This window comes from Accipiter gentilis, chromosome 14 (genome assembly GCF_929443795.1).
Source record: "Accipiter gentilis chromosome 14, bAccGen1.1, whole genome shotgun sequence".
Lineage (NCBI taxonomy): Eukaryota > Metazoa > Chordata > Aves > Accipitriformes > Accipitridae > Astur > Astur gentilis.
In genome coordinates this window covers 17,651,766-17,674,558 of record NC_064893.1, presented here as the reverse complement: position 1 = coordinate 17,674,558, position 22,793 = coordinate 17,651,766, and the positions used below count along the sequence as shown (strand labels likewise).

At 48.2% G+C, this 22,793-nt stretch overlaps 2 protein-coding genes across 7 annotated transcripts in view; one reads left to right on the top strand and one right to left on the bottom strand.

Annotated features, from left to right (window-relative positions):
- The window catches only part of LOC126045893 (centrosome-associated protein CEP250-like), a 29,628-nt gene extending 15,032 nt beyond the window's left edge, over positions 1–14,596 (top strand). Inside the window, 8 exon segments of the mRNA XM_049817540.1 lie at positions 7,543–7,670; positions 7,876–8,045; positions 8,862–9,041; positions 9,808–9,963; positions 9,965–12,223; positions 12,991–13,146; positions 13,580–13,687; positions 13,855–14,596. Coding sequence (XP_049673497.1) covers positions 7,543–7,670; positions 7,876–8,045; positions 8,862–9,041; positions 9,808–9,963; positions 9,965–12,223; positions 12,991–13,146; positions 13,580–13,687; positions 13,855–14,106 — 3,409 coding nt within the window. The 3' untranslated portion in view covers positions 14,107–14,596.
- The window catches only part of GDF5 (growth differentiation factor 5), a 73,500-nt gene that overhangs the window by 24,457 nt on the left and 26,250 nt on the right, over positions 1–22,793 (bottom strand). For 4 of the 6 annotated variants that reach the window (XM_049817575.1, XM_049817570.1, XM_049817574.1 and 1 more), the window contains one exon: positions 15,199–15,376. The gene's annotated coding sequence lies outside the window, so the exon portion shown is untranslated. Of the gene's footprint in view, positions 1–15,198; positions 15,377–16,712; positions 16,842–17,816; positions 17,911–22,793 lie in introns of those variants that run through there. The other 2 variants (XM_049817576.1, XM_049817572.1) reach the window with 2 other exon arrangements.

Below are 22,793 nucleotides of genomic sequence, written 5' to 3'. Positions count from 1 at the left end.
TGGAGCTTCCCTTACGTTTGACAGGGCTTCCCGAGCCAAACGCATGGACTCCAGACATTTCTCGGGACCCATTTCCATCTGCATTGTCACATGTGCAAAGGCTCCTGTGCCCATCAATTGATCCACTGTAACGTCAGCCAACGGGTCCCCGTGTGCCCGTGCTGTCTGAGCCGAGATGTCACACAACCTTTGCCAGTGTGCATGCCACAACAATAACTGTGAGGGGGTTAATGCCATACGAAATACCCCTTTAACATCTTCTGGTGTTAATACATGTGTATTCCAAATGTAATTTAACAATTGTTGAACTGGTTCACTTTGTACCCCTGATTCATTGACTGTTGCTCGTAACTGCATTAACAGTTTCCAGTTTAAAGCATGATAGGCAGCTTGCTGACCTCCTGGTACAGGTGTAAAAATAACCGGCAAAGCCTGCATACCAGTGGCAGCAGCAACTACTTCAAAATTTCCTTCAGCTGCAGCATGAGTAGCTAATGAGCTCCAGTCTATTCTTGATAGCTGTTTTTTGGCAGCCGCTTTCCCGCTAGAAGATATAGATAACTTTTCTAACTGTGTCATGGGTGGAGGATCAGGAAACTCCATCTCCTCCTCCTCCTCCTCCTCCTCCTCTGCAGCCTCCTCATCACTTAACAAAGGTGCAGCAGGTTCTGGAGGAGTAGGAGACGGTGATCTCACTGGCCCCTTCACCGTAACTGATGCACAGGTATTAGGAATTGCATCATATCTATAATCCATTGTAATTCTCCCAGGTTCTCTATCTGTTACCCCCTTGCTGGGCATTTCTTCCTTTAGGGTTTTTGTTGCCACAGCAGCTACTTTCTTTTCACAATGATATCTCTTTAAAGCATTTATGGTTTCTCTCCATGGTTTCAATAATTTCTTATATTCCTTACTTTCCTTCTTTTCATCTATAATAGCATCCCATAACATATCTCCATATTTTCTCCATTCATCTACAGAAAACAATTGCCCGGGATCCCCAAAGAATCCTTTGGCTGTGCCTAGTGCTACCAGCCCTGCCAACTGTTTAACACAATTGGCTCCTTTCTTTTCTAAAATTCTTTGTAATAATTGTAAAGCTACCTCTTTTTCCATATTTCCTTTCTCCTTTGACGTACGCTGGCCAGCGTTTTCAATGCAGCACTTCCGAAGAGGAGGTAGCGGACGGACGGCGAAGAATTCTTAGAATCTCCAGACGCGGCTTCTCTGTGCCCGCACAAACAAGCTTTCGTCCCCTGCTGGCTGCACGGCAGGACTTCTCCGTCGATCTGCTCCTCTCCGCTGGTTTCCACAGGGAAGGTGTAAGTCTCTGTTGGTCTCTGGTGTTCCTGAGTCCTTGTGGGTCCCTGTTGGTCCCTGCAGTCCCTGTTCGGGCGCCACTTTGCGGCGAGTTTCGAGCAGGGAAGACACAGAACACTCAATATGAGATCCTGCAAGCATCTTCAATCTTTATTTCTAACAGGGTTCTTTTATATGATTTCTGTAACATATGCCTACTAGCCATTCTCTTATTGGTTATATGATAAAAAGGTTATACTCACATACTGCACGTACTCGCGGTCATCAGCTACTTATTTTTACATTTCTTTAACCACAACTTCTCTTCACCAAGTTCCTTACTTTCGTCGCCGTCTTGTCTCAGCAGAAATCTTCTTGTTTGCACAGCACCTACACAGACTTGTGACCCTGTTCCATTAACCATTCCTCAACATTCCACCCCTGGCGCAATCGATTCCAAGTGTACTGGACACCCCTCCAAGTAAAGGCAAATTGTGGACGACACTCCGCTGCCAGAGGGATTGAGAAAAAACACATTAGCAATGTCAATTGTGGCATACCACTTGGCTGCCTTTGACTCTAGTTCGTATTGAAGTTCTAGGATATCTGGAACGGCAGCACTCAGCGGTGGCGTAACTTCATTCAGGCCGCGATAGTCAACTGTTAGTCTCCACTCTCCATTAGACTTTCGCACTGGCCATATGGGACTATTAAAGGGTGAGCAAGTTTTGCTGATCACTCCTTGGCTCTCCAGTTGGCAAATGAACTTGTGTATGGGAATCAGAGAGTGTGATATCAGTTGGTGTGATATTGCCGCTGGTGCACCGTCGTGGTAGCAATTGGCACTTGTTGTTCTTCAACCTTCAGCAACCCCAGAATTGAAGGGTCTTGAGAGACACCAGGCAGGGTAGACAGCTGTTCAGTGCCCTCCATCTCCAAGGCAGCTATACTGAAAGCCCATCGATACCCCTTCGGGTCCTTAAAATACCCTCTCCTGAGACAGTCTATGCCAAGGATATACGGAGCCTCTGGACCAGTCACAATGGGGTGTTTCTGCCACTCATTTCCAGTTAGGCTTACTTCAGCTTCCAATACTCTTGGGATCCCCCTGTCACACCAGAAATACAAATGGGTTCTGCCCCTTTATAACTTGATGGCATTAGAGTGCACTGTGCGCCGGTGTCTACTAGAGCCTTATACTGCTGTGGGTCTGACGTGCCAGGCAGTCAGAATCCACACAGTCTAGTAGACCCGGTTATCCCTTTCCTCCACCTGGCTGGAGGCAGGGCCCCTCTAATTCTGGTCAGAGTATCCAGTATTCACTTCTCGTAAAATTGGCTCAGAATTCCCTTCAAGAGGATCAGAAATAAGATCAGCCCTTCTACTCTGTTTGGAAACTGGAGCGGCATTTTTCCTGGTAGAATCCCCTTTTGTGGTGGTTTTTCCTCGCAGCTCACGTACCCGTGCATTTAGGACCGAGGTAGGTTTTCTGTCCCGTTTCCTCATGTCCTCCCCATGATCACATAGGTAAAACCACAGGGCACCTCACAGTGTGTACCTTCTATATTCTCTTTCTTGGGCAGAGGAGCATTCACTCCTAATAGCTGAGACATTGGTCCTTATAGGAGGGGAATAGGACAAATCCTCTTTGAATTGCTGGAAATCCTCGGACAGCTTCTCTACAGCCGAAACGCAGACTTGTATGGAGGGGGAGAGATTTTCTTCGTATTGACGGAGTTGGCGACCTACTTCATCCACTGTCAGTGCCTCTCTGTCTTTCCAGGTCATTACTGCCAGTGTGTTGGCATAGGACGATGGTGCGCTCCATACAAACTTCCGCCACATGGGTTGTGTGCATTGGACTTCGTCTGGATCTTTGGGTAACTGTGGGTTGTCCGGGTCATGATGAATCGTCTCTAGCACAGCTAATTCCCTCAGATATTGGATACCTCTTTCCATGGTGGTCCACTTGCTTCATTGACATATAACATCTTCCTTAAAGGGGTACCTTTCCTTCACACTTGACAGGAGTCATCTCCAGAGGCTGATGGCTTGTGTCCCTTTTCCAATTGCCTTGTCAATGCCACCTTACCTGGCAAGTGACCCCAGCTACTTGGCTTCTCTACCTTATAATTCCAAGCTATCAGCCCCATTGTCCCAGCATCGGAGGAGCCAGGTGATAATATGCTCACCTATACGGCGGCCAAAATCTTTTCGCATATCCCGCAGCTCACTCAAGGATAGGGACCGGGTTATTACCTCTGGTTCTGCCTCTTCCTCCGGTTCCCATGATGACTGGTTCACCTTCATCCTTTGCTAAGCAAACTGATTTTTTTGTATATTTCTTTTTCTGTACAGGGGCAACTGATACTGGTGCAGGTTGGTCCGCTGGTTCAGTTGCAGTATTGCTCACCAGGTTTTGGATAACCGCAGTGCCCATTGCCAAGGTTTGGGTAGCTGCTGTGCTTGTTGCTGCGGCTGGAGGGGCTGCAGTGCCTGTTACTGAGGTTTAGGTAGCCACAGTTCTCATCACTGGGGCTGGAAGGGTCACGGTGCCTGTCACCAAGATCTGGGTGCCTGCAATGCTCGTTGCCGGGGCTGGAGAGGCCGCAGTGCCCGTTGCCAAGGTTTGAGTGACTGTGGTGGTCATCGTTTAGTTGTTAGATCCAGAGACTTTCTCTTCCCCTTGAGGGTACTGAGTGATGTCGAACAGGGCTCGATAGGCATGGGCCAGGCCCCAGCACGTTGCAGTGATTTGTATCTCTCTGGAGCTGCCGGGGTGACAACATACCTTTTCCAATTCTTTTATTAGTTCTTCTGGATTCTGCACTTGTTCAGGGGTGAATTTCCAAAACACTGGAGGTGACCACTTTTCTAGGTACTTGCCCATACTACCCCACACACCCTGCCACTCATAATTATCCAACCTTAGGGCAGATCTCTGGGTGATATTCTTAAATAGTTGTTTAACCTTAAACAAGAGCTGAACCACATTCAGAAGTATGCTAATTCCTAGCAGTAGGGCTAGGACCGTGCTGGTCCCAACATCCCAAGAGTATTCAAATTTTTTCAAAATTCACAAACACAATTGTAACTGGACTGAAGGAGAAAGGAGAGGGGAAGAAAGGTACCCCACCCATAGACTGGTTTTGCAAGGAGGAAAGGTAAATGGTATAATTATTAATAGTTTCCCACAGATGGCTCCCGCCGTATAAAGGTGACAATGCTAAGTGCAAATACCAGATTAATCCCACAGCCGATGACTTTATCATACCATAAACCAGTCTTACACAATACATCAAAGTGAAAACCTTAACCCACCTCCAATGGATGATAAGTAGCAGAAGAGGAACTACATACAGCAAGCGAGGTGATACATAACAGAACTTTAAAAACCAGAGCAACAACTCTCAGAATACATAAATCAACATAATGACCAGTGACTATTAGACCAATATAATGAATGCTTATAACATATTTGTTTTAACAAGCTCTGGTGAGGTTTGTTACCATCTCAACCCTTCGTGCCCCACGTTGGGCACAAAAATGGACTGTCACGGTTTAACCCCAGCCAGCAACTAAGCACCATGCAGCCGCTCACTCATTCCCCCCACACCCAGTGGGATGGGGGAGAAAATCAGGAAGAGAAGTAAAACTCGTGGGTTGATATAAGAATGGTTTAATAGAACAGAAAAGAAGAAACTAATAATGATAATACTAATAAAATGACAACAGGAGTAATAAAAGGATTGGAATGTACAAATGATGCACAGTGCAATTGCTTACCACCCACCAACCAACACCCAGCTAGTCCCCAAGCGGTGATTCACTCCCCACTTCCCAGTTCCTATACTAAATGGGACGTCCCATGGTATGGAATACCCCGTCGGCCAGTTTGGGTCAGGTGTCCTGGCTGTGTCCTGTGCCAACTTCTTATGCTCCTCCCCCTTTCTCACTGGCTGAGCATGAGAGGCTGAAAAATCCTTGACTTTAGTCTAAACACTACTGAGCAACAACTGAAAACATCAGTGTTACCAACATTCTTCACATAGTGAACTCAAAACACAGCACTATACCAGCTACAAGGAAGACAGTTAACTCTATCTCAGCTGAAACCAGGGCACATGAACAGAAAATGGAAGAACCTCAAAACAAAACCAAACAAAAAACCCAAACCAGTACAGCATGGTTTGAATGTTATTTTTCTGACAGCTAAAGCTAACAAAGCTCTCCTGAGCCTGGGGCTCACGTTTATGCCCCCTTGCACGTTCCTGTGTGAAGTCCAAAGCAAGCCAGCGTAATTCCTCGGTATCTGGTACCTTGGCTCTGCATTGAGTAATAATTAAACCATGCAGATGTTTACTGAAACCCAAAGCTTCTTTCTGGTTTTGGTTTCTCGTTCTGCACGTTTGAACTTGGATCTTTCCTTATCCAGTAGTTTGACAGGGGATCTTCAGAATTCAAGGCTATTACGTACGGACATGGCGAGTAGGACACTGCCGTTTAGGGTGAAGCTAGAGGCTCGTGCTGAAAATCTTGAGGGCCTACTCTTTCTAGTCTAACTCTTGTTACCTGTGGTGCAGGACCTAGAGTTGGTTACACCAGCAGCAGGGAAGCCTCTTTTGAATGCTCGCCAGTCTGCGGGAATTGTTGCCCATCATTGATGTGTGGGTCCGGTACTCCTTACCACGTGCTGTTTTGAGACAGACATCGTGGAGGAGTTTATGCAGGGAAGGAACGAGATTTTGTCCTTCTGCTGGATCAGGTTTCTAAGATCACGTGTGACAAGTTCTGCTTTTAAAAAAAACCAACCACCCCAAACTACCCAACGTATCGAGAGGTTTGTCCTCCTCTCAGGTCTTTTTTAGAAGACTCCTGACCTTGCAGAGCTGTACAAATGAGAGGTTGTTTGTCATGCTTCTTGACTTTTACACCTTACCACTCCAGAGTATGTTGTTAGCAAGGCTGATAAACACCATTTTGACTCGGTCTGTTTCTTGAGAGCTGCTGCTGCTTCTGAGCTCCAGCTCCTCTTATTTGATCCAGCTGAATTATGTTCTGTCAATTATTGGGCTGCAGCAACTATTCTTGCCAGATGTTGTTCTTAAGAGCCTGTTGTTGTCATCACAGTTTTGGACTCTTTATCTTCTCTGTTCTGGTTTAGAGACTGACTTTGATTTATCCTTAAAATGGAGCATATTTACTTTGGACTGCCAGAGATTCGTGTAGTCAGAAATATGTGCTTGTTCTCCTTCTTGAAGATAGACCCTCCATCATCCATCAAAGCAGTGAAATCCTACTGTTGTGGGTCTTATTGCTGTACCACTCGGGTGCCCCTTTACCCTGAAGGATGTTATCCTGGTTGCACGCCTGTTCTAGTGAGGCAGTGCTGTGTATATGGTAGGAACCTGGCACACCGGATGCCGTGTTGAATCAGGGAGGCAACTTCAGCTCCTGGTTGCAGAATCCTGTGTGTCATACGCAGCAGTTGGTTGAAGGCTGTGGATGTAACAATTTGCCTCTGCAGTATTACAACTTCCATTTTAAAGAGCGGCAAGTCGTTTGGGCTACTGCCTGCTTAGTTAGCAACGCTTAGAGAAAAGTAGCCAGTTTTTCTCGTGAACTTCCAAGAGTTTAAACTGAAGGCTACCTGTCTCTCCTTTCAGGTAGTCCTTGTTCAGGTAAAATCTAGTTCAGATTTCTTACAAATGCTGCTTACAAGCATGAGATTTTACTATAGGATCTGATGTATTGCTTTAGTCCCTTTGAAATATAGGGAGTCTGGAAGATCACCTCCCTGTACGTACACTACGAACAGCATCAAAAAGTCACGAGTCAGCCAGGGAGATCCTCTTACTCTGTGCCCCTGCAGAGCAACCTGGAAGTGACAATAAGCAAAGAGCTGTGAGCAGAGGCTGGGCTTTTGCTTGCTGCCACAGACTTGGTGAGCACAGCTACCCATGTGTCATAGATCAGACAATAGCAATTTAAGATTTGCCTGTGGAGATCAAATTTGGCTGGGCTTTCTGTGTTACGCTAGGTCATAAGTAAAGCCTGGGCATTCCCTCGGAGGGGCCTGCCTTGCTCTTTTAAATGGCAGAAATATGCCTTCTGTATACCAGTTTCCACGCAACCCATTTTCCGTACTGAGGGGTAGGGATCTTGAACCAGTTCCTACTGGACTAGCTCCCTGTGGGCGTCAGGAGCAAGAAACTCCTTTCTCTCCGTATTGGCGTCTTGTAGGTGCGGGAGGGAGACCCTGGAATCCAGCCTGCTTGAGGCTCAGCAGCGCTTATCTCAGCTGGAGATTGCCAGGAGTCAGCTTGAAATCCAACTTCAGACAGTCAGGCAGGCCAAGGAGGTGATACAAGGTGAGAGCCTCGTGTGCTTTGTTTCTGGTGATCCCCCTGCCTAGGGAGGATGGCATAAAAATAGCTCTCTGTGTGCAGTGCTTCTAAGGAGTGCAGGAGCTGGGGACAGATCCCTTCTACACTGAAATTCAAATGGCTTAAGGTTAGTGAAGTCAGAACCGCTGTTTGTGTAGGCCCTGAATCTTGCCATTTGCCACGTTTGCAGGGGAAGTGAAGTGCCTTCAATGTGAGCTGGAAGCAGAGAGATCTCTCATGAAGCAGGAACGGGAAAACATGGTGCAACAGCTCTTGCGGACAGAAGAGCAGTATAACGATACCCTGAAACTTCGGGAAACGGCTCACGAAGTGGAAATAAACAAGCTCCGGCAAGAGCTGGTAGGAAACAATATGCTTCTGAATTCTTGAGGCAAGCTTTGTGGGCTGGCTTTAGAAGAATAATAGCCTGAGCGTGTGAAATGGCAGCAAGCGTCTGTCATAGGCCACACGTTGCTAGGCCAGGCAGCAGAGCCAACGGCTCGCACTTGAAAGCACATGAAGACCTACAGGACTATGCCGGGACAGTAAATGCAAGCCACGGATTCCGTGTGGGCCTAAGACGAGTTGAGCAGAAGGTTGGGTGGTCCCCACCCAAGGCATGGCAGTAAAGGGGTAGGATCTTAGCAGACTCCTGTCTACCATGAAGCGGAATCCTAACTTTCCTGCAAACTGGAGTCGCGGGAACTTTGTTCCTTTCTTTCTGTCCTTTCATGGTTGACAGAGGTGTTATCTTTGGGCTTAAAGCATACAGAACAGATGGAACAGCCCCTTGTTCCTGGTACTTGAGTTCGTGGCCCGTCTTGTGACTAGGGCATCGGGGTGCTGGCCTCTTTCTCACCCTGCAGTCCATCTGCATCTTTTCCTTGATGAGAATGGAGTTGAGCTTTGAAAATAGAGACTCTGAGACTAGAGAGAAATCCCGTAGGCGAGAGGTGCTAGGAAACAGGCAGCCGCCAGAGAGGGGAAGGTAACATCTCCTCTTCTTCCACCAGCTGACCCTCCTTTTAAGTTCCTTGATCGGACATGATTTATGGAGGGCACAAAGCCACTACTGCGCGCTGTCGAGGTGGGGGTTTGTGGGAGGGATGAAGCTTCCCATTTTTTTGAGAAGCTTGGCTGGGACTCCATCCTGAAGTCTTTTTCTCCCCTCATCAGGCAAGCGAGCGGGAAGGGCACCATTCAGAGCTACAGGAGATGCTGGAGCAGTGGGAAAAGGAGAAGGCAGAGACAGAAAGGGAGCACGAGAAGAAGCTGTTTGATACGAAGCAGAAAGTTGCTACCATGCAAGCTCAACAAGAGGAGGAACGGACGAGAGCGGAAAGTGCCAAGCAAGAGGTAAAGACTGTGAAAGGAGAATTCGTGTGGGTTTTTTTGTTGTTTTTTTTTTACTCTTCTGGGCTCCTTATTGGCAGTGCTTCTCTGGACACTGTCCGTCTGGGTAGAAGCGTCTCTTAGATACCCTTTTGTAAAGAGGAGCGATGCCTTGGCAGCCGTGAGACCTTTGTGCCGTGAGGGACAGGGCCTGTAATGCGAGAGGCTACCCCAGTGTAGGTTTAAGAAAGGCAGGAAGCGCGTTGCAGCCTGAAGAGAACATGAACACCGTAACTGTGTCTGTGGTCTGACCACTGCTCCTTCAAGAGGGCACAGTGGGGTTCTAGAGGATGGTACCCTGAAAACTCTACACAGTAGAGGTCCAAAAAACCCCCCAACGCCCAACCCCAATAACGGGAAATCCCATGTTGGGGTTGTTCTGTCTTCCCTTCCTCCCTCCCTATCAGAGAGAACATGATCGTGCCACTGCCTAAATCATGGTTAGTCTGGACTTTAAATCCTGGCTGCAGTTCTGGCAGCTCCTCCCCAAAAGAACACACTAGAGCTAGAAGAGGTTCGGAGAAGGGCAAAAAGGAAGACGGGACTGGCCGAGTAAGCTGGGAAAGACGCAACCAAAAGGGGGGTGGCGCAGGAAAGGTCTTACAACGTCCCGAGAGGCAGGGAGGGAGGGGGCAGCCCCTGACTGCCACTGAAGCAGGAGTTCAAATCTAGTACGACAAGCAAACATACGTGGGTGGAATTATTGAACCTCTTTGTCACTGTTTTGCAGCAGGAACGGGACAGACTGCGAGCAGTTAAAGAAGAACTGGTACGGGAGATGAAACTTCTTCAGGACTCGGTCACAGCCTCCGAAACCCGAGCAAATGCAGCAACAGATAGGAATCGCTGCCTTGAACAAGAACTTCAAACTACATTGTCTGTCTTAAAAAATCAAAAAAGAGGAAGTGGAAACGCAGCGGGAGAAAATCCAGATGCTCCAAAAAGAGGCAGCACAGAGACAAGCTTTGCAGGAGAGTCTCACTCATATGACTGCCATCCTGTGAAAGAGGGAGGGAGAAATGAAGTTGTACCAGGAACAGATGAAAATGCTGGAGAACCAGAAAGAAATGCATGAAACTACTGTCAGTGAGGTTATCAAGGCCATAACAGAGAAAAACCAGAAGGTTGAATCCCAGCAAGAACAGCTACAGGAGCTGGAGAAGCAGCAAGAAATGCTGAGGACTGCTGTCAGCAAGATGAGCAAAGAGCTGGAGGAGAGAGACCGGGAGATGCGATTCCAGGAGGGGAAAATAATGACTCTAGAACGAGACGGTGCATCACAAGTGAGAAATCTGCAGGTGGATCTTGATCATATGAAAGGAAACTTGAAGGAGAAGAATTTGGAGCTTCAGTCTCTGACTCAGCAGATCCAAGCGCTGGAAATGGAGAGAGAACAGGTGAAATCTCTGCACGCGAGCCTTGGACACCTGAGGGCAGTTCTTAAGGACAGAGAGAGCGAGTGTGATTCTCAAAGGGATCAGTTAAGACTCTTGCAGCAGTACAAGGAACAACAAGAGGGCTACCTGCAAGAGCTTCGTGGTACACTAGAAAAGATGACCCTGTCTTTATCCGAAAAGGATCAAGAGCTTGAGTCACAACAAAAGCAAATCCGGGAAGCTGAAGAAGTCATGGAAATGCAGTTAAGGACTGTCCGCGACCAACTGGAGCAGACCTTAGGAGCCTTAAAAGAAAAGGACAGACTCCTAGACATCCAAAAGCAACAAGCAAGGAGCTACGCGGAGAAAACAGAAGAACAGATGAATGTCTTGCACAGAGACTTAGAATACACTACAGCAGTACTGAAAGAAAAGGATTTAATGATTGAATCTCAGAAGGAACTGATTGAGACCTTCCAAAAACAAGAGCGAGACTCTGGACAGCAGAAGGAAATTCTGCAGCAGCTTCAAGTGGCACTGAAGGAAAAAGAACACGAAATTCTATCCCTTAGAAAGCAATGTGAGGCGTGGAAGGAAAAGGAGGAAAGGCATGAAGCTGAGCAAACAAATCTCCAAGCAACAAAGCTGACTCTGAAAGAAAGAGAGGAAAAGGTAGAGGTTCTGGAGGAAGCTATCGCTAAGCTTCAACAGCAAAAGGAGGAGGCAGCGATGCAGACCGAAGCCATACAGCAAAAACTAGAATACGCTGAATCTTCTCTAGAAGTGAGAGATCAAGAGATAGTGTCTTTGCAAGAGCACGTCCAGGAGCTTCGAGAGCAGAAGGAGTTAGAAGGCAAGCAGGCCAAGAGTCTAGAGCAGGATCTAGACAAAATGAGCCAAATCTTGAAGGAGAACCACTCGGAGTTCCTCAGGCAGACCGAGCAAATGAACATGTTCCGGCTTCGTGAAGAAAGCACGAAAGTAGCGCTAACGTCATGCCAGCAGCAAGTGGATCTGCTTGAGCAAGCGGTGAGGAAGAGAGATGAAGACAATGAAACTCTCATGCAAAAACTCCAGCGCCAAGAAGAAGAACTGAAGACCTTGCAGAATCTCCAGCTGAGGCTAACCAAGGAGAATGAAGAGGTTAGGCATGGCAGAGAGCGAGAGAAGCTCCTGGAAGAAGCCTTGCGTGAGAAGGAGCAAGAGGCCAAGGCTGAAGGTGAACTAAAAGAGTTAAAAGAGGAAGTAAGAGCTCTTCAGGAAGATCTCCAGCATGTTCAGCCGACTCTGACAAAGAAGGATGAAGAGATCAAGAACCACAGAGACAGAGTCGGGTACTTAGAGAAGACTCTGAGAGAGAGAGAACAAGAGCTTAGGAGGCAGAGCGAGCTCTTGAAACAATTAACATCAGCTTTGCGATGGAAGGATGGCGGAGAGACCCTGCAGAAACAAATCCAGAAACTCCAGAAATGGGAGGAAGAGGAAGCAGAGAAGAGGCGAGTTCTCCAGGAGAGAGACCGTTCCTTGCAAAGACAGAAGGAGCTAACGCAACAACTGGAGGATGAGCGGAAAGCCAAGGGGGAAGAATTGGAGCGCACGATTGCTGTTTTGAAGCAGACCGAGAGCAGAGAAGTCAAATGGAAAGAGAAGGCACAAGCACTGACTCTTGCCCTTACCAAGAGTGAAATGGCCAATGGGACTCTGAGGGAAGAAATAGCCATCCTGCAGAGCATGGTTTCGGAGAGGGACACGGACTGGTTTCATCATCAGGTAGGCAGTGTGACTGAGCATCAGTCAACTAAAATGTCTATAAAGGATTCTAATGATGATGCCCGTAAAGATACGGGAATATGTAGTCCCATAAATACATGACCTGCTTGGCCAAAGAAACTGCGGTTGTAGCCAGCAGGCTTGCCTGTCTGCGTAGCTCAAGGCATTCCCCTGCTGGCATGTTTTCTGTCAGCCCCCAAACTACTGAAAGAACTACGGAGCTTGCTGTTAGAGTTACCCCAAGCCCAAACGTTGGGGATGGGTAATTGGTTCTCTCCTGTGTAGGCAAGCTTAGCCAACGTGCCGTGGTTGGGGTTTGGCATGGAAAGGAAGGGGCACAGTTGACCGAACTAAGGGACTAACCTTAGCAGAATTTTGTAACGATGGTTGCACAGCAGCTACGCTGACGGTACGTAGAGGATGCTTTCAGAGATGTCGATTTTGGAGGTACAGCTTTTCCAGTGTATTAAAAATAATGGCATTCATACCGTTGCCTGATCAGGTGAAGGGCTTCATTGCGCATTCAGGATGTACTTGTGCTGCGGTCCAAAAGGCCGGAAGGCAAATCTGTGTGGATTTCCCCACGGCGATCGGGAGGAGGGCCCCTAGGAAGAGAGTTTGTTGTTTTGGCCCGTCAACCCGGAGGAGCAGAAGGGACTTGGCACTGTCCATTCCTGAGTCCGGTCACTCTCCCCGACTTGTCGATTCTGTCTCTCCTAACCCTTATGGGGCACCAGCTCAACATAAACTCCTCTCTGTATACCCAGCATGCTATTGCAGAAGGAGAGCAGCTATCATGGCTCTCGGAGAAGAGACTGCTGTCACAGCAGCTGGAATGTCTGCAGCGAGCAGTTGCAAGGCTGGAACTGGAGAAGGCGGAGCTGAAGCAACTCAATGCTGAGCTCAGGAGGACTCTTGAGCAGGTAAAACAGGCTTTCACTGCCTCTGCAAAGCCTCACGGTCCTCTGGATCACACCACATTTCCACAGACAGCACTTTGGAGTCCTCTGCTTGTTTCCTTCCCTCTCCCGCTTCCCCCTGTGGACACACGTTTTTGTATTTGCTCTCTCCTCTGGCACCCCGTTGCCTTCACAAATGCGCATTCGCTCCGGTCCCAGCCTTCTTGCCCCAGTGTCCCCATACACGCACATTTGACACTCTTGTGTCAGGACCTATTTCCTCTTGCTCTTTCTCTTCCATAGCCTACTTCGAGTGCTTTTTGCCCGCAGCGTTCTCTGGGGCAATTAACAGCCTCTGAGCAGAGCAGAAATCTCCTTGCCATGATGTCCAGAGCTCCTTTTGCTCCTTGTTTGGTGGCAGGTTTCTGTCACCCTTTCTCCTATCACCAACGTGCAGGTGGAACGCGAACGGAGGAGACTGAAGAGATATCACAGTGGTCGGTCGCTGCCGGATGCGTGCGGATTTTCGCTCTCTGACCAGCACAAGATGGCTGCTTCTAGACAGGTGAGAACAGAATCTTCCTTGGTGGGAGGAGGGTCTGGCCGTACAGAGGAACAGTGGCAAATCCCAGTGGCAGCATCCCCCCAGCATAGACCCAAGAGAAGTGGAACGTAGACCATGGCCCTGGCCAAACTGGAGACCAAAAGGAAATCCTTGCATTTTCTTCACAGGAGGAGTCTCACGCTCGCTGCAGTCGTCGATTAGCTGAGTTGCAGAACCAGGTGAGGAGTCGGAAAGCTCTCGTCAAAAGCTGCCGTGGCTGTACTGAGGGGCACAGCTTTGCACGATGCTACAGCCCGAGTTTTGTTTGGCTGTCGGGAAGTGAGTACACCAGGCAGTGGAAATACCCAGTCAGTCAGACACATCTGTTGGCCATGGCCAAACAACATCATGCACCTAGGTCTAGTCTCTGGCTTGCCTAGAGGTCAGGCGTGGTGGGAGAGGGATTGGAGGAAATTCAGAGAACTGGCACTCGCCTGAATACAGAGAGATTCTAAGGATGTTCCCCTTGAGTCTTACTCATCTTGTTGACGGCTTCCATTTTCCCTTGACTCTGTTAACAGTAGAGCTTGCACTCTATCAGAGCTCCAGGGATCTGAGGCAGCGCCAGAGCTTACAGCCTTCGGGCAACCGATAGTCTCCTATTGCTATGCTGTGCTAATCACGATCCCAGTATCGGACCGAGTCGGAGACCTAAGCACAGCGTGGACGCTTGTTTTATCAGTGCAAGAGTGTACATCCCAGCTCCTGAACCCTAGCGCATCCCTTGACAGTGGTACTGGCAGTAGCAGCAGTCGCCAGGCTCCTCTTCCACGTGCTTTTAAGGGTCTGGTACACCCTGGTCTTCCGGAGGAGGTAAATCTTTGCAGGTGTTCAGGGCAAAATGCCTGTAAGATTTATGCGAGTAAAGTACACGGTGCTCGGCTCTGGCAAGTGAGCCGAGCATACCACTGAAGCCATCAAGTTATACCTTAAGGGTGAAGCCTCAGCGCCTGCAGTTCTGTTGCTACAGATAACAGATTGAACCCCCTTCCCCCTGTGACGGTTGTGTCTGCCCGCACTGTGGACCTACTCCAGCAGTTCAGCAGGAAAATGAAGGTGCTCTGCTCAAAGCATCGTCCTCAGCTGGCTAGTTGGGGCACTCCTCTGGGTCTGGGAAACAGCGGAACTGGAACTTGATCTCCCCCTTCCTGGGAGATGCTCTTAGCAGCAGACGGCTGCTTCTCCCACGCGTACCTCTGGGTTACCTACCAAAGCGTGGGAGGCTTCCAAGCCCAGCTGCACAAAGGTGCCTTTATTATTTCAGAGAGAAGGTCAGAGCTGTCCCTCTCTTCAGGGGTGGTGTTCCCTAGCCTACGCGTATCGTTTGCTGTGAAGTCCCTCTGACGTCTTGCTTTCCGTGCGCGCTACCGGCTTCTAATTCAGCACCTCGCGTTCCCCTTCCAGAGCTGGCTGCCCGAGTTTCCCACCTAGTCTGCTCTAGATGCTTAGCAGATTAGGGACCCTCTTTTTACCTGGTTTGGCTTTACGTTGGCAGACCTTGGTATTGTAATTCAAACGGAGCAGGTTCCATAAGACATAAAACTCCTTTAGGAATTGCTTCACGTTCATTGTGCCATTCACTTTCCTTCAGTTCCAACTCCTCCTGGGCCCTCATCCAATCCACCGTCAATTTCCTAACATCTTCAGTGCCTGGTAAAATTATGGAGAAGGTTATTCTGTAAGTTATGGAAAAACACTTGAGAGACAATGCAGTCATTGGTCACAGCCAGCATGTGTTCACGAGGGGAAAGTCCTGCTTAACTAACTTAATTACCTTTTATGACAACGTCAGCCATCTACTTGACCAAGGGAAGCCAGTAGATAGGGTTTTTTTGGATTTTAGCAAAGCTTTTCGTATTATCTCTCACAGTATCCTTCTGGACAAAACCTCCAGCATACTGTTACGGAAATCCACAGTACGATGGGGGAAAATCTGCTGATGTGTCAGGCTCAGAGAATTACGGTAAATAAGGTTACATCAGGCTGGCGGCCAGTCACCACTGTAGTTCCCCAGGCTCAATTTTAGGGCCAGTGCTCTTTAACATTTCTATACGTGATCTGGATGCAGGTTTCCAACGTACCTTAAGGCAGTTTGCCAATGATACTAGATTAGGAGGAGCTGTGGACTCCCTCAAGGGTAGAGAGGCCTTACAGAGAGATCTGGACTGACTAGAGAGCTGGGCAATCACCAGGCATCTGACATTTAGCAAGAACAAGTGCCAGCTTCTGCACCTGGGACGGCGTAATCCTGGTTATACATAAAAGCTGGGGGACGAGAAGCTGGAGAGCAGCCCTGTGGAAACAAATCTGGGAGTTTGGGTTGATGGCAAGTTGAACATGAGTCAACAGTGTACCCTGGCAGTTCAAAAGGGCCAACCGTGTCCCGAGGTGCATCAAGCACAGCATAGCTAGCCAGTTGACGGAGGAGATTGTCCCACTCTACACTGCACTGATCCTAAAAGATTGGACAGCTACAACCCCTTCCATTCCCCTGCAATTACATGCATGTGATTAACAGAGGACCCGGAAAGAAGACAGAAATTTCACGCTGACAACAACATGCAGAAACGCCTTAGCAAATGCAGAGTGAGTAACCAGATTGGATTGCCGTGGGTGCTGCCGTAGGGGCTGGTAAGATAGATATGCTATACAAATCTAGTCTTCCCATGAAAAAAAGACTCTGAAGAAATTAGTCTGGACTGAGAACCATTATGTCAGACTTCTCTTTGCTGCACCAATTTCCTTCTCAATCTTGATACTGGATTAAAACGCTTCAGGTAGTACCAGAAGAACCCCAATCCCTTTCAGATGTTCACACGGAGAAGGAGGGCATCTGGGAGTGCCTCTTCCCCTCCACCCACTGGAAAGGGGCTTGGATGGCTTTCAGGCATTTGCACTGTCGCATCTAAGCGAGGATGGAGTCTTAAGCTATGCAAAACGGCAAAAGTCAATGGAGGGTGATGATATAGATTGACACGTCTCTTACCTGTGTTTCTCTCTCAGCTTCACCACCATGGGCAAAAGTTCATATAGCGCAAACACACCAGGCAGGCCCTGGTCTCCCCTTGGCTATCTTCTCATGTCGTGTAACTGAAAATGGGTTAGTCCTTACCACCTAGCAGGAAACAAACACAGCAAACGTCGTTTCGTTAGCGAGGCACAGGAAAGGCTACTAAAACACAAGTTCAGTGAGCCGTATCAGCGTAGCCCTGCCCACTCACTTGTGGGGGGCCTCACAGTGCTTACAAAGGGTCATAAGAAAAGCACCATCAGGATCGAGTCTATTTTTCCTACAGGCTATCAGTTAAAGCCCCAGCTAGCCCAAGGAATGAGTGATGCATCAGTCCCCAGGCCGGACTGTTTCGGTCTCTGCTGGCAAGTAACGGCACAAGCTGCTCCTCTCGACCTCAACCCCAAGTCCACGTCATCTTCCACCAAAACGTAGTCCACCCAAGCATGCTTCAGGAGACAGCACCGGTAGGAGAAAGCCATACGGATATGCAAGAGTGAGAAAAATGGAAGTCATACATAAAGGCAGGAGAGTGCCAGGGCTGCAGAAGGACACAGATTGCCCATCTTGATATAAACGAAGATCACCCTGCAGCATTCTCCTGCACCCTGCCGTTCTTCTAACCCTTGCCCATACCAGTCCTATTCTTAGAGCAAATCAACTGGGTTTCTGTAAAATGACATTACGTTCCCCTATTGACATTATCCCTAAAATGACATTATTATCCCTAATAAGCTATCTGACCAGGAAGGCCAAGGTGTGGCTGGAACTGAACCTGGCAAGGGACGCAAAGAATAACAAGAAGGGCTTCTACAGGTATGTCGGCCCGGAAAAGGAAGGTCAAAGAACGCGTACCCCCCCACCCCCCGCCCCGATGAGCAAGACTGGCAAACTGGTTGCAAGGGAAAAGGAGAAGGCTGAGGTACTCAACAACTTTTTTGCCTCAGTCTTCACTGGCAGCATCTCTTCCCACACCTCTCCAGTGGGTGGACCGCAAGACGGAGACTAGGGCAGCAAAGGCCCTCCCACTGTACGAGAAGATCAGGTTCGTGACCACCTGAGGAACCTGAACATACATACGTCCATGGGACCTGACGAGATGCAGATCCCAGAGTCCTGAGGGAACTGGCTGATGGAGTTGCCAAGCCGCTCTCCACGATCTTTGGAAAGTCACGGCAGTCGGGTGAAGTCCCTGGTGACTGGAAAAAGGGAAGCATGACACCCATTTTTAAAAAAGGTAGAAAGGAGGACCCTGAGAACTACCGACTGGTCAGCCTCACCTCCCTCTGGGCCTGGGAAGGTCATGGAACAGATCCTACTAGAAGCTATGCTAAGGCACGTGTTGGACGGGGAGGTGATTCGAGGCAGCCAGCACGGCTTCACCAAGGGCAAGTCCTGCCTGACCAACCTAGCAGCCTTCTGTGATGGAACGACTACACCAGCGGACCAGGGAAGAGCTACAAATGTCGTCTATCTGGACTTCTGTAAGGCCTTTGACACGGTCCCCCGCAACGTCCTTCTCTCTAAATTGGGAGAGATACGGATTTGATGGGTGAACTGTTGGACGGACGAGGAATTGGCTGGATGGTCTCATCCAGAGGGTAGTGGTCAACGGCTCAATGTCCAGATGGAGATCGGTGACAAGCGGTGTCCCTCAGGGGTCCGTACTGGGACCAATCCTGCTTAATATCTTCATCAACGACATCGACAGGGGGATCGAGTGCGCTCTCAGCAAGTTTGCAGATGACGCCAAGCTGAGCGGTGCAGCTGACACGCCTGAGGGGATGGGATGCCATCCAGAGGGACCTGGACACACTTGAGAAGTCGGCCCATGTGAACCTCATGAGGTTCAACAAGGCCAAGTGCCAGGTCCTGCACCTGGGGCGGGGCAACCCCCGCTATCAATACAGGCTGCAGGATGAAGGGATTGAGACCAGCCCTGCAGAGAAGGGCTTGGGGGTGCTGGCGGATGAAAAGCCAGCAATGTGCACTCACAGCCCAGAAAGCCAACCGTACGCCCAGGCTGTATCAAACGAAGCACGGCCAGCAGGTTGAGGGAGGTGATTCTGCCCCTCTACTCCGCTCTGGTGAGAGCCCACCTGCAGTACTGCATCCAGCTCTGGCTCCTCTCTACAAGACAGACGTGGACCTGCGGGAGTGGGTCCAGAGGAGGGCCACAAAAACGATCAGAGGGATGGAACACCTCTGCTGTGAGGAAAGGCCGAGAGAGTTGGGGTTGTTCAGCCTCGAGAAGAGAAGGCTCTGGGGAGACCTTGTCACGGCCTTCCAGTACTTAAAGGGGGCTTATAAGAAAGATGGGGACAAACGTTTTAGCAGGGCCTGTTGTGACAGGACACGGTGTAATGGTTTTAAACTACAAGAGGGTAGATTCAGACCAGATACAAGGAAGAAACTTTTTACGATGATGGTGGTGGTGAAACCCTGGAACAGGTTGCCCGGAGAGGTGGTAGATGCCCCATCCCCGGATACATTCAAGGTTACGTTGGACGGGGCTCTGAGCAACCTGATCTAGTTGAAAATGTCCCCCCTGCTCACTCTGGGGAAGGGGGAAGGCTGGGTGGACTACACGACCTTTAAAGGTCTCTTCCAACCCAAACTATTCTACGATTCTATGATTACCTTTAAAAAAGTCCAATGGCTTACGAACCCTTGGAAAAACTCCTACTGAGTATTCTGAGATTAGCAGGCTTGGTGCATGAATTCCCAGGAGAAATTCTCTAGCCTGCTGTACTAATGAGATTAAGCGAGATCATCACCCCATCCGACTTCAACAGGCAGAAGTTGCTCCAACACATCACCACGTCCTCCACAACTACATTAGTCTGCACAGAGCACCTAATAATCCCCCAACACATTATCTCCAACACGGATATGTTAAAATCGTTTAAGACAAAGATTCTCAACCTTTTCCATCTGGTGACCTCCTTTACCACAGAAGAGTGACCTGGCATGGCTCTCCTTTCAGCTTTCAGGAAATCGTCTCAGCTCCCAGCCTAGATCAACAGCTCCTCCCAAAGGAGATTTATGGGCACAGCAAGTAACAGAAATTACTTAGCTCTCTAGTTAAAACGGCTTGGGGGCGGGGCGGGGGGGAAGGATACGGCAACACTGACTCTCAACAGCGTGCCCTGCTAAACCGAGCAGAGCAGGAGAGAAGAGAGAAATACTCCGATCCTTACAAGGAAAAGACACAGATTCAGACAGAGCAGCACTTAAAACTCGTACCAAAATGGGGAAGAGCAACAGCTTTGCCATTGTGTTTTCTAGGCCATATAAAATGACTCCCTAGCTAGCCAAAGGGCTAAGATACGGATAAGCAACCATTTAAAGTGCAACAGAGAAACAAAAATGCAGGAATTAACCACTAAAAGGAAAAACACTGTGGCATGCCCCTATATGTGAAGTGAGCTCTAAAGCAGCACGCCAGATAACAATGCTGGTTACATTTAGACTCTTTCCCACTTCTCAAGGGAACAGAAAGGTCATTTTAGGAGCAACCAAAGCTATCCAGAAGCGCACTCGAGGTTTACATTCACAACAGTCAAAGCTGGGTAACAAGTTTTTGTTCTTAATCGTTCCTGTGCTTCTTTTGTCACACCTGATGCACACAGAAGGCAGCGTACCACGAGGCTGTTTTGTTCCTTCTGCTGCAAGATCCCAACAAAGGCGAATACCCGGAAGGATGGGGTGGGGGGCAGAAGAAACGTACGTTTGGACGACATACATCAAAGGAGGTTAAGTAACCTCCTTTTTTGTTTGTTTCGGAAGACTGGCAGTGCACAACACAGAATCCTGTCCAAGACATGTAGGGAACGTGGTTATACATTGCTGTGAAACAAGATCAGAGGAAGAGTCTCCCAAGTGGAAAATCAGCACCCAGTTCTCCAAGATGACAATGCTGACAAGGCACACACGTTAACCTCTGCTCACTAGAAGTCTCCAAGGAATTTCTACCTTCTTCGTGACTTAACAATTCTGACAATGTCTGTGCCACGTTGTGCGTTGAATGTGCAGCCACAGTATGACTGGGGCACAAACTCATGGAATTTCATGGTCTTACATGCAGAAGGCTGAACAGGGACAAAACCACTGGCTCTTACAATAAGAGGCCCCCTTAAAACCAGTCTGTTTCAACACACAAACCCTGAAGGGCAGGACCAGGTCCCTTGCGTTACAAAAGCCCTCTAAGGCTCACTATCCAGGCGCTGCTGCACTACCCTCTATAAGCCTTGAAAAGGTGGCTCCTTGGATCACTAATGCTGGGGAAGGGGGTAAGGTACATAGACAGGCACTGCAGAGGGGATAAAACATTACCAGGGCCCTGTTTGTTGAGACTGGGAGGTATAACAGGCAGACGGAAGCGAGTATTAAACATGTCTGTATTTTGTACTAGCCACAGAAAAGAGATTTTTATGGAAAAGTATGAAATATGCATGAAAATCAGTCATTAGCCTTACTTCTTTAATCACATACTTTATGGCAACTACCCTCAAGAAAATAAGAACTTTTAGGAAAATATCCCCATTAGTAAACAACTGTGTGAGACTTACTTTCTAAAGCTTGCAACATTCAAAGCAGCTGAAAGCACACTTAAGAATTCATTGTTCAAAACGTGGTATGGCTTTTAATCTCGTAATTACACTCAAAGACAGCATCAGGAAGCATAGAGCTAAACAATCGCTACACTTCGTCAAAGCCATGATTCCCACCACTTCAACAAGAACACCTGCACGACGCATGGAGTCTTTCAAGACACAGCAACCAGTAACAGCTTTTTAAATGGAATCAGCAGCTGCCTGTTGAGTTGTCTCAGAGAGATAAACCCAGAGGTGATGCACACAGTTTGGATACTGCAAAGAAACTGCAGTACATAGAACTCTACATGCAGGGTTTCCTGCAATTAACACAGTCCTCAACTTGCATGCACATATGATACATGAAAATGGATAACTCTGTCCACATTAAAAGGAAGGAAATGATAAGAACCACCAATAAAGAATTCAATCATTCCTCGTCACTCAATGGAAAGGAATAAGACAACATCCAAGCACAGAATGCAACCTACCACAGAAATCATTCAGCTATTAACTAGTTTAATGTAACTATGACTAGGAAAAGCCTCCAAATACTACTCCATGAAATTTGGGTATGCTTTACTAATTTTAAGGTCCATACTGCTACAGCTGCCATTTATGTAACTGACTGAAGTCAGTATGACTAATAGAAACTGATAATCATAGAGTTTAATGAAGATGGCCGGATGCTTCTGATCTAACCTGCAACATGGCTGATGGAAACCAAACTAGCCGCCTGCTTCTTCCAGACAGCAGAAGAAATTGCTTGTTGCCTGCGATGCATCTGATCTCTTTGGAAATGCCTTTCCTAGGTGAGACCATTCGCTTCTTACGAGTTTCTCTCCCTCTCCCTTGATTATACAAGGAGCCAGAGCAACCGGTTCCGACGGAGTAATGCCAACGGAGGGAGACTGGCAATACAAGTAAGGCAGGAGGCCTACATGCCTTAACAGAGAATTAGATACAGAACAGCTGGTTTTGTCCCCAGGCATTACGTTTGTAACACCACAACCTCTGAACACAGAGAGGCTGCTGAGCAAAACAGCAGTAAAAGCACTACCACCACATTCCCGTGACAGCAGGAGAAACTCCCGTACCCACCAATCGTTCAGCTCTTGGCTTAGTTTAGCCTTGCAACTTCAAGAACAGAAAAGTTCAATCTGAGTGATAAATATCAACAAATTCAGTTCATGCTGACACGTAGAACTACACCATCTCCCAGAAAAAGTAATAAGGAGCTCGTCTTTTGGAAAGGAAAAGTCGGGACAGTATTACTGTTAGATTGCAACACTTTGCCAGAATCGCTTCTGGTTTGCCTCGAAGCGCAACGATGAGTCATAACACGAAACGAACGTAAAGGCGAGGTTTAGGTAGCCAAGGACCACTTACTACAACCTGTAACCGATAAACCAACTAAAATATATTTATCTAGGCAGGCATTAACACACGCAAAGTAAATGTA